Here is a 14,353-nt window from a genome sequence, read left to right on the forward strand (position 1 = left end):
TGCAATGCTGTAGACATCCAAAGGTCACATCCTGCCCTTGGGGAAAAAAAAAAGACAGCTCCACAGATGAGGAAACTGCACAGGAAAAGCACAGCCTTTTTTAATGCCTTCAATCTTTTTTGCTTTTAGCCATTGAAGAAGAAAAAGGATGCCCAGGCTGTACATGGTGAGACTGCTAATACTTCACCTCAGAGCTGCCTTCCCTTGGAACTGGAGCCTACAAAAGCCAAGATTTCAGAGGCAACAGTATTTTGTACGTAATCCACCTCCTCATGCAGTCCCAAACTAAACTGTGGAGTGAAAAAAAAAGCTTCAGAATTTCCTACTTTGGAAAAGTTAGATAATAAATACTAATTCATGGCATACTGACCCAAAAAGCTCACAGCAGCTGGCCACGCCTGCCTATTGCTTATGTATTAGGAATTTCTGCATTGTGTAACACAGTTTTGCAACAGCTCTTGAACCATTGCCCATTTAAATGGAAAACATACCTTTTAAAAGCAAATAAACAACAGTCAAAGCACTAATTCTGGTGAATTCATTGATGAATGTTAATGAAAATAATTCCTGTGAGCTGGTCTTTACCATCGACATAAAACCTGAAGGCTGTAGTAGAAATATCAATATATTGAAAATTTCTTCTGTCATTGAGATAAAGAGTAATGGGGGCGGGGGTAAAAAACGAGACCAAAATAAGCATGCTTATCATTTGCATATTATTCACATACTTAATGCTCCCCACAGCTAATTGTTCTTTGGGATTACTGAGCCACACACTGGGGGTTGAGAGGTGCACTGATCTTTCCTACAAGAAACCACCTGTGTGGAATTTTATATAAGGTTTGAACCTAGGCACAAACTACTCCGTGGAAGCCTAAATGGCCAAAAACCCACCAATATTACAAATTTAATATGAGAAGATGCTCATTCCTCAACCACCCCAGGGCAGTTTTCAGCCATCACCAGCCACTGTAGAAGACAGCAGTGAAACTGAGAACTTCACCAGGTACACTTTCCTCTTCTCTCTTAAACATTTATTTTCCAGCTGTACCAACAGCTCAGGGGCTTAGCAGAAAATATGTTTTGGTTTTTGGTTTGGAGGGATTTTTTTTTTGTGGGGGTGGTGTTGTTTTGGTTTGGTTTTAAATCATTGAGAGTTGGGCTTGAATAAAGCTCTAGCTCCTAAATACCTTCAGGCTCTGACGTTCAGATCTTCCCAGACTGCTTGTCTTTCTATTTATATGCTGTGATTATTGTGTTTTGTAACGTTTTTATTGAACTATTGCACAATGCCCTAAATGCCCACGAGCACGGCTAAGAAACCTTTATTAATGACATTATAAAGATGATTGTTGTGAATTCAGTTAATGACCAAAAAAAAGAAAAATACAAATAGGTTATAGCATGAAGAATTCCCAAGGCAACTAATTCTTCAAGGACTTCAAAGGTGTGCTGGCTGCCAGCCCTGAAATGAAAGGGCAAATCTCTGCCAACTGGCATTAACAGGGCTAATAATCAGTAAACAGACTGCTAGGAGAGCAAGACAGAGTACCAAGCCATGAGAAAAAGCACACCCAGCTGTAAACAACTGAAGTAATTTGGTTTCATAAAGAGGAGCCAAAAAGCAAATTAAGATCTGGGTTCTGGTTAGGTCATTACTCAAAGTGGCATCGATGCAATGATGCTCACAGCTCACACATGCTGCTTTTGGTGGTTATTTTGAGCTAAACTGAAGAGATGCTGTGGAGATAGAAATCTCACCAAAGTAACCTCTCCCCTTCAGCTGGGAGAGCTGTGTCTGCTGCTCTGGACTTCTCTTGGTGTAGGGAAGAGAGCAGGTCTTCAAACAAAGCTTTAGGCACATCTCAGTCAGACATGATGCTTTTCCCCATCCCATTTTCACCTGTTTTCCCCTTTTCAAAAAAGGGGGTTCTGCTCTCCTTCATCAGGACCTTCCCACTGACTGAAGTTAGGACCAACACAGTTATCCCATCCAATGGGACTTTTAGACCCAGTGACAGGGAAAAAGGTACACCCCAGCAAGCCTCTCCCTTACACCCTCACTGAAGGGCTGCAGTTTACGGGGTAACTAAAGATATTAAACTACCCAGGCTGCTGAAAATAGGTGATTATTTCCTCTGGCACTCACCACTTGCTCAACAATATGTTTAGACACACACAAGGGTTTGAAAGCACAGCTTGGGTTTGGGATGCTCTGCAGAACGAAACCAAAAGAGCTCCAGCACTCAGAAACCTCTGGGCTGCCAGAACCAGTGACTACTGACACAAACCACAAACCAAGTTTTGCTTGGAGAACTTCCACCCTCCCAAATAAAACTCCAGCCGCTGGTGTTTGTACAAACTTCCATTCATGCCATATGAAAACGGTCAAACCTCTTGACTATGGAGACAAAAAACTCCAGCAAAGGTGCTCAGCTCACGCTGAAAACAGGGGGATCAGCAAGCCCTGCTGGAGAGAGACAAGGGGAAAAGTGTGGGAATCTGCTGCCACACGTTCTTTTTTTAAATTACAGAAAACTGCAAGCCTAAATATTCCACTTCCTATTCAAGGATAGATGGTGTAATTCACCAAAAAAAGGGTGTTACACAACGAAAACACTAAGAAAATAAGAAACAACATTCTACGTGTCACAGGCAATTTGCTCAAGAGCAACTCTTAGGTCATGGGAGGGAATTTTGAGAGGTCTAAACCACAGCACCTTGTTAATAGACATGCTATTGCATCAGTTATTTTTCCCCCTGTATAATCCATGGAGGAACTCAAGACACTTCACAGATTTCTGGAAGATCTGTATTACTGTGACATCCTTAAAAGCAGAAATATTTTCGTAGCCCTAAATAATGGTAGAATAAAATGCTTGAGACCTCTCCAAACAGTAGACTGCACAAATCTGGTCTTCACTTAAACTATTTCCTGCAGCAAGAACCACTGCAAGATTAAAGTGAGGATTTTAAGTAAAATTGCTATTTGGCATAAATGCACACGTGCAAAGGGAAACTAAAGTCCATTTTCATCATCATAATATTTACGTGATCAATTCTTTCTTGGCAGTCTTCAACAAGGACTTTGTATTTTCCCTGCTAATCCGAAAGCATAAACCCATTCATTTTAATCACCAACTTTAAACAAAACAAAAGGAGCTGCCAAGCTAAACAAAACAGGGAATCTACACAAAGTTCATAGAACAGAACAGCTCTCAAATTAATGGTAACCCAGGACAGTTTTCAGACCAATATGTGGTTGCTCGAGTAACAAAAGCACGTTTGAGTAACAAAAGGAAGGTGGAAAAGTTTCACATCTTAATGGATATTCTACTGGTACACTACTGGACACAAATTAATGCTTGCCCTGAGCAGAGCTTAAAAGGGAAAGGTATTGAGAATCCAGCTAGAGTAAGTAAAAGCAGATATTGGCAACACAAGAAGGTTACCAACAGCTGATGTCCCATCCCTGGAAGTGTCCAAGAACAGGTTGGACAGGGCTTGGAGCAGCCTGGGACAGTGGAAGGTGTCCCTGCCCATGGCAGGGGTTGGAATGAGATGGTCTTTAAGGTTCCTTCCAACCCAAACCACTCTGTGATAGTATGAATTATCAGGCTATATGGGGAGAAATACACATAAATAGATCTTGTGTGTTTATAAAATGAGAAAACAAGAACAAAAAGTATTTGAAGATAATGAAATTGCAAAGCAAAGCCTTCAGAGAACTTTGGTCCAATGTCTTCAGCCCAGCTTCTTTCTTAGTGGGAATCAGACCTCTTTGGCTTCCAGTACCAAGGCAGTACAGGATCTTCTTGCCACTGAAAATGGTCAGTGGGCAAATTCTTCACGTAACATGCCCATAGCTTGCCTCTAGGAAGTTCCTATATACTTTCATATTTACACTTATATTTTTAGCCAAACAGGAACTTTTCCTACCACTTACCTACAAGGCAGAATAAGTGGGAAGTTAATCGGATACAGAATATCTTTGTTACAGCTCAGCTGCTGAATTACTATAGATCACAGGGTTGGAAGGTTCTGCAAAGGAGGAACGCCCTGGATGGGTGCATCTTGGTCCAAGCCGTGTTACTCAGTCTCCCTGTAACTTGTGAAAAGCAATTTGTGCTTTAGTGTCCTAGATTTATCTCTAAAATGGGCATAACCCCTATTTTATCTGATTGGAACAGTCATGGGCTTTAGCAACCCTTGCAGAACCTCACAGGGAGAAAATATGTATATAAAAAACTCTCAGGAATGCCAGAAATTCCTTTATAAACCAAGTGCACTGGCTGCCCCTGCAAAACAGACTCACAGAGCAGCAAGGAACAAAAGCCACCAGACTTTCGAGCAGATGAGGCTCAAAAGCAACTGGGTGTCAGCAGGGAGGGCAGGAATCCAGAAAGGAGCGACAGCTCCATCTAAAACAACAGGAAACTGCAATTCCTTCTGTAAACAGCAGCGCTGAGGTGGGAGGAAACCCAGCTTGTGCATAAACAGGCAGGCCTGGAGCCCCGGGAAGGAGGAGCAGGAACCCTGGGAGTAGGAACACGCCGTTCCCGCAGCAGCATTGCCATATTAATACAGTGCTGAGCGGGGGCTCAGCGAGATGACAAATTAATTGGGAGCCAGGAGCCCTCTGACAAAGGCACAGAGCTCTGGTGGCTGTGCCAGCAGTGCTGGCAGTGCCCTGCACAGGCACCAGGCGTGGCACAAGCAGAGGAGGCAGCGTGCAGGGAGATGCTCAGACACACAGAATAAAGGTGAAGAGCAATTCAGGACAGGGGCAAAGAGTGCTGAGCTCGAAAATGTCATTAACAGCAGCCCTGCCTGAGCTGGAAACACTAAGAAATGTAACCCAGGTAGTTATGGAAAAGAGTCTGCCCCATTTCCTGCAGACAGAGGAACAGAATATTTCAGCCAACAGGTTAAGGCAGACGTATTCTCTTCTCTAAAGAAGGTTGAAAATACAACAGATGAGTCAGGAATAATTTCTCCTCTCCTTTTTTCCAGCCCTGCTCAGTCTGTATCACTTCCAAGTCGGGTCATCACCCTGCTTTACCTCCCTGCTCCAACTCACTACAGGCAGAGAACCAGAAAAATAACCTCAAAACTGCCATTAAGTACCAACGACGTGGTAATTCCCATAACCCACATGTAACCAGCAGCTGTCCGATCTTGAGAATTCCTCTTAAAATTATAAACCCATTAAGATCTCATTTTAAGTATGTGAGAAACTTTTGCACTGCATCTTCAGAAGAAATCCCTGCTTAAGAGAGACTCAGCTTCAACTTCCAGGAACCCTGGTACGAAGACACCAGGGAATAAAAACAAGTTCTTGTTTCCATGCTTCTTAAACTTCTCTCTAACCTAAAAAAAACCCTCTTAAGGGGAAAGCCTATAAAAAGCTTCCTAGGATGCTGCTTTTCTGCAGCTGGAGGAGGCATTGATTTCACTGCTTTGCTGTGGCAGGACTTAAGAGTGACATGGAGCTGATACAAATAAGGATCAAATCTATAGGAAAAAATACAGAAAGCCCTCAGAACAGTAATAAAACAAACACCACTGCTACTCTGGGATGTTGTAATTGTACAATACATAAACCCAGCACAACTATGTTACAAAAGCCTCAATAGCCTGAAAAATCTGTCAGCCTTTGGCAGTATTTTCTACATCTGTCTCAAGAATCACTCCAAGACCACCCAGATTTGTTTTAGTGTAGACTTCAGAAATCAGTGAGTGGCTGGGAATTGAATCTGGAGTAATGTGGATGTTCCTTCTACCACCCTACTCGGAGAGGTGCAGGAAGGAGGTGGCAGTGCCACTGGTGAGGCAGCCACTGTCACACAGCACCCTGCTGCTCCTGTAGTTCCTCATGAAAGGTTTAAAGGAGAGCAGGTTTCTATTTCACTCTCTCAATTATGCATTTTTAAAAGATATTTAGAGTTCTCATTATTATATTCACTGCTCCCCTAACAATAGTAGCTATTTAAATAGCGATATTTTTATCCACCCACCCATTCTGCTTTATTTTATGGGCCATCCAAGTATTTTTTGTATTTATAAGTGGCTTCTGCTTGCCCACTTTTCGTGTCTGAATACAAAAGCAAACAAGGCCAAGCTTTACCTTCATAGGTCAAGGTCTACCCAGAGATAGAGAAAGGGCAGACATTCCAAACAGTGCCTGTGCTGTCCTGGAAAAAGGAGTGAATCATCCCTTTACCACCACAAATGTTGAAGTATGAGATTCCTGGGGGGTTGTGTTTATTTTGGGGGTGGGATGGTGGGAGAGGAGAGACTTGTTTGGGTTTCTCTTCCTTCCTAGTGCTTGGTCCACCCACTTCTTCCCTCCTCCAAGAGGACTTTTCTGCGGACGCAGATCGACAGATCATTGATGCTGTTTGCAGGGCAAAGCCAAAACTGCAGCCTGCAAGTTTGAGAAATAAGAGTAATGGAAAAGAAAAGTAATGGAAAATGGAGCAGCAGTGCTGGCAAGGGACAGAAAACTGAGTAGGGACTCATGAAAGCTCAGTTTGCTCTCAGCTCTGCTGCTGGCTGACCTTGAGCGAAGCTCTTCATCTTTCCCTGCCCTAGATCCACTATCTGTGAAATGGTACAATGACAGCAGCCTCTGGAAAAATATTGTGAGCTCCTCCTAATGTTACTCTCTGAAAATAGATCAAATTTTAGACCACTGGGTAACTTCTGTGCATGGCTACCACATTTAATAAGTGTTATTTCATCCATCAGTTGTCTGGTGACAAAAATATGTGCAAATCCAAGCACTACCAGAAACATTTTAACCACATAGCTCTGTCTCACTGGGATTTCTAGCAGCAGTTCTGCAAGAGGGGATGTAGAACTATTCACTTTACATCCCTCTCCCATGTCTCACCAAAAAAAGGCTTTACAAGAGCGAGGCAATGGAAAAACTGAGAAGCCCTGATGGGAAAAAATGACAGAGACAAGAATGAGGTTTGGTTAACCAACACCGCACAGGGTTTGAATGGCACTGCCACACCACTGCTGGCACCAACAGGGCCAGGTACTATCCTGGTGCCAGCCTGCAGGGCTGCTGTGCAGGAAAGGCAGAGGAAAATCCATCTGCTCACACGTGACACACACATTTGCTTTGTTTTCCCACTTTTTTCCTCCAGAATCAAGCTCCTGGCAGAGCACTTGTAACAAATAGCACAACACAGCTGACCTCCAGCCTTGTGCTTCACTTCATCTGGGTACCTGACATTAACCCAGAAATTCAAGAGCTGCTCTGCCTGGCTGCGTAATTCATCTCCAAGGGGTAAAATATGGCAGTAAAGATCTTCTCAGTTCACTAAACTTTAAAATAACTTGTCACCTGTGTGCTGTCCCACAAGCTTGAGATCCTATAACTCTCCTGTTACCTACAGATATGAGGTCAACATCAGTTAGGATGAGATCAATTATTTTATATCCCTGTAATATACAGGAGTGGAGGCTTATTTTTTAGCTACATTCTTCTCTTTGAAACAGGACAACCAATCACAATGACCTGCATCCAGAAGGCAAAATAAAATATTTTTTTCTACATCCTGAACACAGCCTCAAAAATAATGTCAGATATCCACCTGGGCCCAGTTACAAAGGCAGTGGGACTCTCTGCCAAGCCCAGCCAGAGATCCTATCCAGCAGCTTCTGGGAGTGAGGAATGGCTGTATTTACAACACAAGTTAAGTTCCACAGAACCCCAGTTTCTATTTCTAGCTTTGCTTTCTCTTACTCCAAGCACACGTAAATTCACATTTGAAAAATATTTTCCAGCTTCTCCTATTTCTTGGACAGCAGAGCCTTAAATCTGCTTGGGATATGCTGCCTCCCTCACATCCAAACTCTGCTTAACAACACTCCTGCTGCTTACTCATGGCCTCAAGTATTCCTGCCCAGTCCACAGGTACCTTTAAATTTCAAAGCCCAGAAGATGAAAGGATTGAATCATTCCTTGTTCCAAATCTGTATTTACTGACTTGACTGTTTGAAGTCTGGAGACTGCAAAATTACTGCCTGCTCCCCGGGAAGGAAATATAGATGTGGAGAGGGGAAAAGGTGAGCTTCTTCAGACAAACCACTTCTCACAGTTGCCTCCTCTCTGAGCTGAATACTTGGCTTTGGAAAAGCGTTTTAATCCCACACTTGGGGATTGGTTCTCTTCTGGAAAGATGTTGCTATTTATTTCCATTGCCTTCAGCCGCCTCTTCTCTCCCTCCCTGCCTCCCTTCTTCTGCTGCTGCAAAATAGACCGAGGAAAAGTCAAAAGAGAATCATGTTCAGACCACCCAAACAGCAACTGAGGGAGAGAGATGAAATTTAACAGCACTGGAATGCTTATTTGTGCCCCCAGACCCTAAAAACCTGGTCCTCCTGGGTCATTTTTAATTGACTTGGCACGTGCCAAGTAACCTGCCAAGGTCTCCCAACACTTCTTCAGCACACAAATAATAATAATAAAAACACCACCGTGTGCCTGTTATTATCTTTGGGGAAACAGCTGAAAGCCTTGTTCATAACAACCGTATCAACTTCCCTCTTGATAAATATCTGGCCGAGTTCCCAGCCTCTACAGACTTCCCGGCTGAGTTTCTCTCCCTGCCCTGATTATCCATTCCTGCCAGGCTCAGCACTTCCAGCCCATTAGCACTATCAGCACCACGGGCACAGGAATGCAGGCAGGTCCATCTCCTTCCCATCCTCTGCTGCACTGAGCTCTTATGCTGTTTTTGAAGGGCTCGGTAATGGCCAATGGGTTATTGACCACAGAGGTCCTTTTCTCCTGCCAGATAATTACACAGAGACACTTGGATGCAGTTTAGCCTGGTGCATTTCAAAATACAGTCAGCCACTTTGCAAGAAACTTGAGTTTGAGTGATTTTTTTCCTTCCCCTTCCCTGTCTCTAGAACTGTGAAATTTGGTGATGAAGTAGCAAAGTCTGTATCTCAGTGATACACAGCTTTCTAGACTGAGAGTTACCCCTCACCTCTGCCTTCCCCCCCAAGCAACCAAGCTGCAAGGACCTGCTTAATCTAAACCATAAGAGCTCCCATCAAACCCCAGATATGACATCATGCTGTGAGCACTCCTGGAACAGAAGTGTGAGCCACCTGTGACAGATGCCGGCAAGCTGAGGACTGCTGAGGTCACTGGGATACCACATCAGACATAGTAAACCTAATAAAAATATGAAAACATATAAAACCAGCTCAAAACCAGGCAGAACATAGTTAGAAATGGAGAGCAACCACAAGGAATGTTCTTCTTCCTCGGGTTAATGAGGAAAGGACAAATCCAGGCTAGTTTACACTTTACAGTGTGAAGAGCACAACGAGGAGAGAAGGGCACACTGTCCCAAAACGCCTGCCAGCACTTGTGGGAAAAACGAGAAAGGGAAGAAAGCCTGGTTTAAGTTGTGTGTTGAGCCTTCTTCCCTTGGTCAGCAGGAGGGATTTAAGGCCACCAAAAACATATTTGCAGAAGAAAAAGAAAACATCCTGCCAGCACGCTGAGCCTCACCACTGAATACTGAGGTCTCGTGGCACTGACGTCACTCCTGGGTGTGGGATGCTCACAGTTTCACCTTCTCTCTGTGCCTTTGCATTTTCAGTGCTATCAACACGCACTGAGCTGCACCAGCACGGGCTCTGCAGGCCTGAACATCCTGCAGCAACATCTCTCATGCTCTGGGGGAAGGGAGGATTTCTTCAGTGACAGCTCAGGAGCCCTGTCCAGACTGGTGCAGAAAGGGCCACAACAGGACGGGTACCACTGGTTATGCTGCCCGTGGCCACAGCCCAGCTGGACACTGCTGGGAAGAGTTTGTGTTTTTTAAGGCTCATTTTGCATAGGAAAATATCCCCCTTATGCACACAGAGCCAGAGCAACCTGCTCCTGCCTCTACTGCAGCTGGTATTTGAATAGATTCCCTGGGAAACACTGAAGGGCAAAAAAGAGCACCAGGAATGGACTGTAATAGATGAAAGTCGAACATGACAGGAAGTTTTACTTTATTTTAAGCAATATACACAATATTGTACTTGACCAGCTACTGAAACAGTGTAAAGCTTAAAAACAACAACAAAAAGTGCTTTCCAAACACTTTCTCTACATCCCCATCCCTTCATTTCCCTGGACCATTGCGTTGTATTGACCAAATTATTTATATGGGTGTGTTACTATGAAAAAAATTGCCAAAGACAGCTCAATCCCCAGATAGAAAAAGCACTCCCAAGGATGAACTCAAAGTAAAATTAAAAATTAACTACTCTAAGGAGACAAATATTAGGCAATGCTTCTTTCAAAACATCGATTCAAGCACTTTACTCTCCAACCCTTTTTATTTCAGGTTCTTTACATATGAAAAAAAAGCTCTGCTGGTAGCAATGTTTGCTCTTATCTAGGGATAAACATGTGCTACTGGTTGGCTTCTCCAGCACTTTCTTTTTGTCCCAGAGGTGCAACAGGGCAAAATGATTGTCTGGAATTACTCCTGATGGATCTACAACAGCAGAGCTTTCCCAGACAGGGTCTCTGTGCAGCCTGTGCATTCTCTGTACCCCCCACCAGAGGCACGTACTGCTCCCAGCTCAAACACAGCCCCAATTCTGCAAGCGTTCAGCAGAAAAGGCTGAGAAGATAATATTGGTTTCATGAATTGAGAATAAAAATCACAAGGCATTGTCTTACACTGGGCATCAGGAAACTGTGGCGTGAAAGGTTCAATTGTCTCTAGTGTCAGCAAGTGCCAGCAACGTCCCATGGAGCACAGCACAGCTTTGACACCGAGGGGACAACCAGGGGTACAAAAATTTGATTGTGTTGACACCAAAGCTGGGAGCTTGTTCTGTAACACAGGATTGGGATTTCACCCAATCTGAACACACAGCCACTGTACATCGGAATGTTTTTCTGCTGGAGAGATGACGGCTAAGTGTAGAAAAATGCGTGTTTTAAAAGGAAGTAAGTCCACAAATGATACAGCCTATACCAAAAGAATCAATCCTCGTTGAAACAGCGCTGATTTACTTAAAGGTGACTACCACTTCAGAAAAAAAGACTGAATTCATGCTAATTTTTACGCATTACCCCCTAATGGTGCTGAATGGCTTGGAAAGGATACACAGCCTTGGCTTAGAGGTTTAATCCAGCCTGTATTAGGGGCTGCATCTTGTGACGATCATCCCCTGCTTATCCCAGCGCGGTTTTGCCCCGCCGTGTGTCACATCCTGCACTCACCGCTCCTACAAGACCAAACACTTCGCCGGGCTGCTCAGCCCAGTCGCTCCAGCTGCTGAGCCACCGTTTCGTAACCCAGCAATGCCTTTTTATACAGTTTACAAATAATAGCATCCGTCCTGCAGCTCTGAGGACTCACATTACATTCGATTTGACCACACTGACAGCTAAAGAACGCTGAAGGAAAAATGCGACGCGTTGTTACTTATCGGCGGCCATCTCCATCCTCAAAAAAAAACTCAACAAAAACAAACACAAAACTCTGGACTGAGCTTAACACGCTGTTACAGGCTTCTTCCTTTCCAGCAAGTCTTTTATTAAATAATCAGAGCGCATCTGCTAAGCCGGGTCAAGGCAGGCAGCAGCCTGCTCTGCCCACCCCTTTGCTCCATCACATCTGAACGGCTCCCGCATTCCTGGCTTTATTCCCCAGGGCATTTCCCTGTGACAAAGCGCCGGGACGGGAGCGCGCTCGAGTTATTTCTCCGAACTTTGCTGGAGCCGCACAGCCGGCCCCGGGTCCGCATCCGTACCCGCCTCTGGGGGTTTGCACCAATTTCCCCCAGTTTCGAGTCCGACATCACCTCTCGGGGGTGGGAGATAAGTTTAAATAGGGGATAAGGGTTTTTTTTTCCCCCGGCACTTGACACCCGCGGCCAAACCGCATTCCTGCTCCAGTTTCTCGCCGAGCTGGAGCGCCCAAGTTGAGCCGCGGCCAAGCCTCGTCTCCGGCTCCTCTCTCTCCGCGGTCCCTCCTCCCCTCAAGGCGGTGGCAGCACGGCCCGGGACCCCGGGCTGAGGACCACGGGGCTGAACCTCCGCGCTACCCCCGCACCCCGGCACATCCCCCCGCGCATCCTCACCCTGCCCGCAGGCTCCGCGCTGGATGGCGATGATGGGCGGCTGCCGGAGGCGCTCTGCGCGGCGGCTGGCGGCCCGCAGCTGGCAGGGGCTGGCGTAGGTCACCGCATCGCTGCCGCACACGGGCTCGGTGCTGGTGCACTGGCAGCGCCCCGCGGCCGCCCGCTGGCGCACCGTGGCCGAGGCGGGGACGCCGGCGCCGGGCGGCACCACGCACTGCAGCCCCTCTCCGCAGGGCGGCCCGCCGCCCCCCGCGCCCCCGCACGCCTCGCCCTCCTCCGCGCCGCACACGCGGCAGCAGCCGCAGGCGTCCAGCACGGGCCCGCCGGGGCAGGCTGCGGGCAGCGCCGGGCAGCGCGACCGATCGCAGCGCTCGGGGCAGGCGGGCGGCGGCGCGGCCAGCAGCGGCGGCAGCACGGAGGGCAGCAGGGCCGCCAGCAGCAGCGTCCAGCCCCGCAGCGGCATCGCGGCGGCGGCTCCGGGGCGGCGAGCGCGGTGAGCGCGCCGGGGGCCGGGCGGCCGCTTTAAGCCGAGACGCGGCGGGGCGGGGCGGGACCGCGGGCACGGCCCCCCCTCCACCCGGCTGGGACACCCCCACACCGCCCCCCAGGACCGTGACACCCCCCCCGGGACAGCGACAGCCTCTCCCCGCCGCCTTGGCTCGTGTGGTCACACGGCCTTGGTCCGGCGCTGCGGGGAAACTTGGCGGTGAAAGCGCCGAAATCGCGACAGGCGATTATGATCGGGGGAAAGGCTGATAACGCGCTCCTGCAAACAAGGGAGGGGGGGGGGAACGCTTCCCCACCTCAGGAATTACGGGAAAGCAACCCAGAGTGAGCGCCGATAACGTTTACAGCTGATAAGGGGATGGATGGAGCCAGCCGGTCCCACGGTAGAAGGAGTGAAGCGATACGCCCATTATATGTAAATGTATGCAAACATCAGGCATCCCCACCGGGAATGCCCGGTATTCCCGCACACGGCGAGCCGTGACATTCCCGGCTCGGAGGGATGGGAGGAAGGATGCTCCCGACCCTTCTGCTCGGCCCCGCTTCACCCGGGATGCTCAGAGCCGCAGGGCGAGGCGGATACCGGCAATCAGCAGAAGTTTAATCTACCGAAATAATAATCGGGAAAAAAAAAAAAAAAATCAAAAGTCGTTTTCCATCATCCCACAAGCAGGCTGATCCCATTTATCCGGCAGCTGGGCAACGGCCAGAACCTATGGACAGCGGCCTCTCTGCCATCTGCTCTTTGGGCACACACAAGGTGCTCTGAAAGGAGGTTTAATTACTACCAAGCGCCCTCCGAGGGACAGGGCATCCCTGCCAAAGATGGGAGGGAGGGAACGGCTTAAAAGAGCTGGAAACTGAGCAAAGCCAATTTTTTTTTTTTTTTTTAATTACAAGCCGATTAAACTTTTGAACTGACTCCCCATCTATAATTATTTAAGTGTACCTTTATCAGGCACCGATAACCAAGCAGCTAATGAACTTTACAACCCATTAGGCAAGAGGAAATGCTGTTAACTGTTAGATGAGCTGCAACCAAGGAGATGAACTTGGCAGCAGCTACATTAATACAAAATAATTCGAAGTCTTTTCTCCTAGGAAAAGTTTAACAACGAGCCACTTCAGCAGGTAGCAGCAGCATCCCAAGCACCAGAATTCAAATTGTTCCAGGGAACATCATAAAAACTTATCAAACTGTGTCAAAACTTACTAAACTGCTTGGTTAGTACCTGAAGGTGGGGAACCATGTATATTCCAGTGTTCCCAGGTAAAGCTCCAGTGTGAACTCTTTTCATCTGTTGTTTTCAAGTAACTTCTACGCTCTGCAAGAAAGGAGATTTCAGGAGAATTACCTGATTTCAGAAGTGACCCAAGTAGTAAAATGGAACAATTCACAGAAAACTACCTTAATATTAAAATCAGTAGTGCTATCACATCTGAGAAAAAGTTTGAAAATGTTTACAAGTTTAAATCTTTTTAATGTATGTATACACACATACATATATATACCCCCTATATATATATATATGGATAGATACCATGGCAAAATTTTTCCAAGTTATTAGTTATCAATTGCTTATTGGCTACTTTTACTAAGCTTTGGGGTTTTATAAGCTTGGGGTTTTTTTGTTTGGTTTGGGTTTTGCCCCTTTTTAAATAAAGACAAGTCTTTAAGGAAAGATGAACCGCTTTTAGTGAAAAACAAACAAACAAACAA

The 14,353-nt window shown here is 46.4% G+C and overlaps 1 protein-coding gene across 1 annotated transcript in view; it reads right to left on the reverse strand.

The window, feature by feature from the left end:
* The window catches only part of HTRA1 (HtrA serine peptidase 1), a 31,651-nt gene extending 19,023 nt beyond the window's left edge, over positions 1-12,628 (reverse strand). The window contains exon 1 of the mRNA XM_032116197.1: positions 12,127-12,628. Within this exon, the coding sequence (XP_031972088.1) occupies positions 12,127-12,589 (463 nt within the window). The 5' untranslated portion in view covers positions 12,590-12,628. The remainder of the gene's footprint in view (positions 1-12,126) is intronic.
* Positions 12,629-14,353: the final 1,725 nt, after the last annotated feature.

This window comes from Corvus moneduloides, chromosome 8 (genome assembly GCF_009650955.1).
Source record: "Corvus moneduloides isolate bCorMon1 chromosome 8, bCorMon1.pri, whole genome shotgun sequence".
Taxonomy (NCBI): Eukaryota; Metazoa; Chordata; class Aves; order Passeriformes; family Corvidae; genus Corvus; species Corvus moneduloides.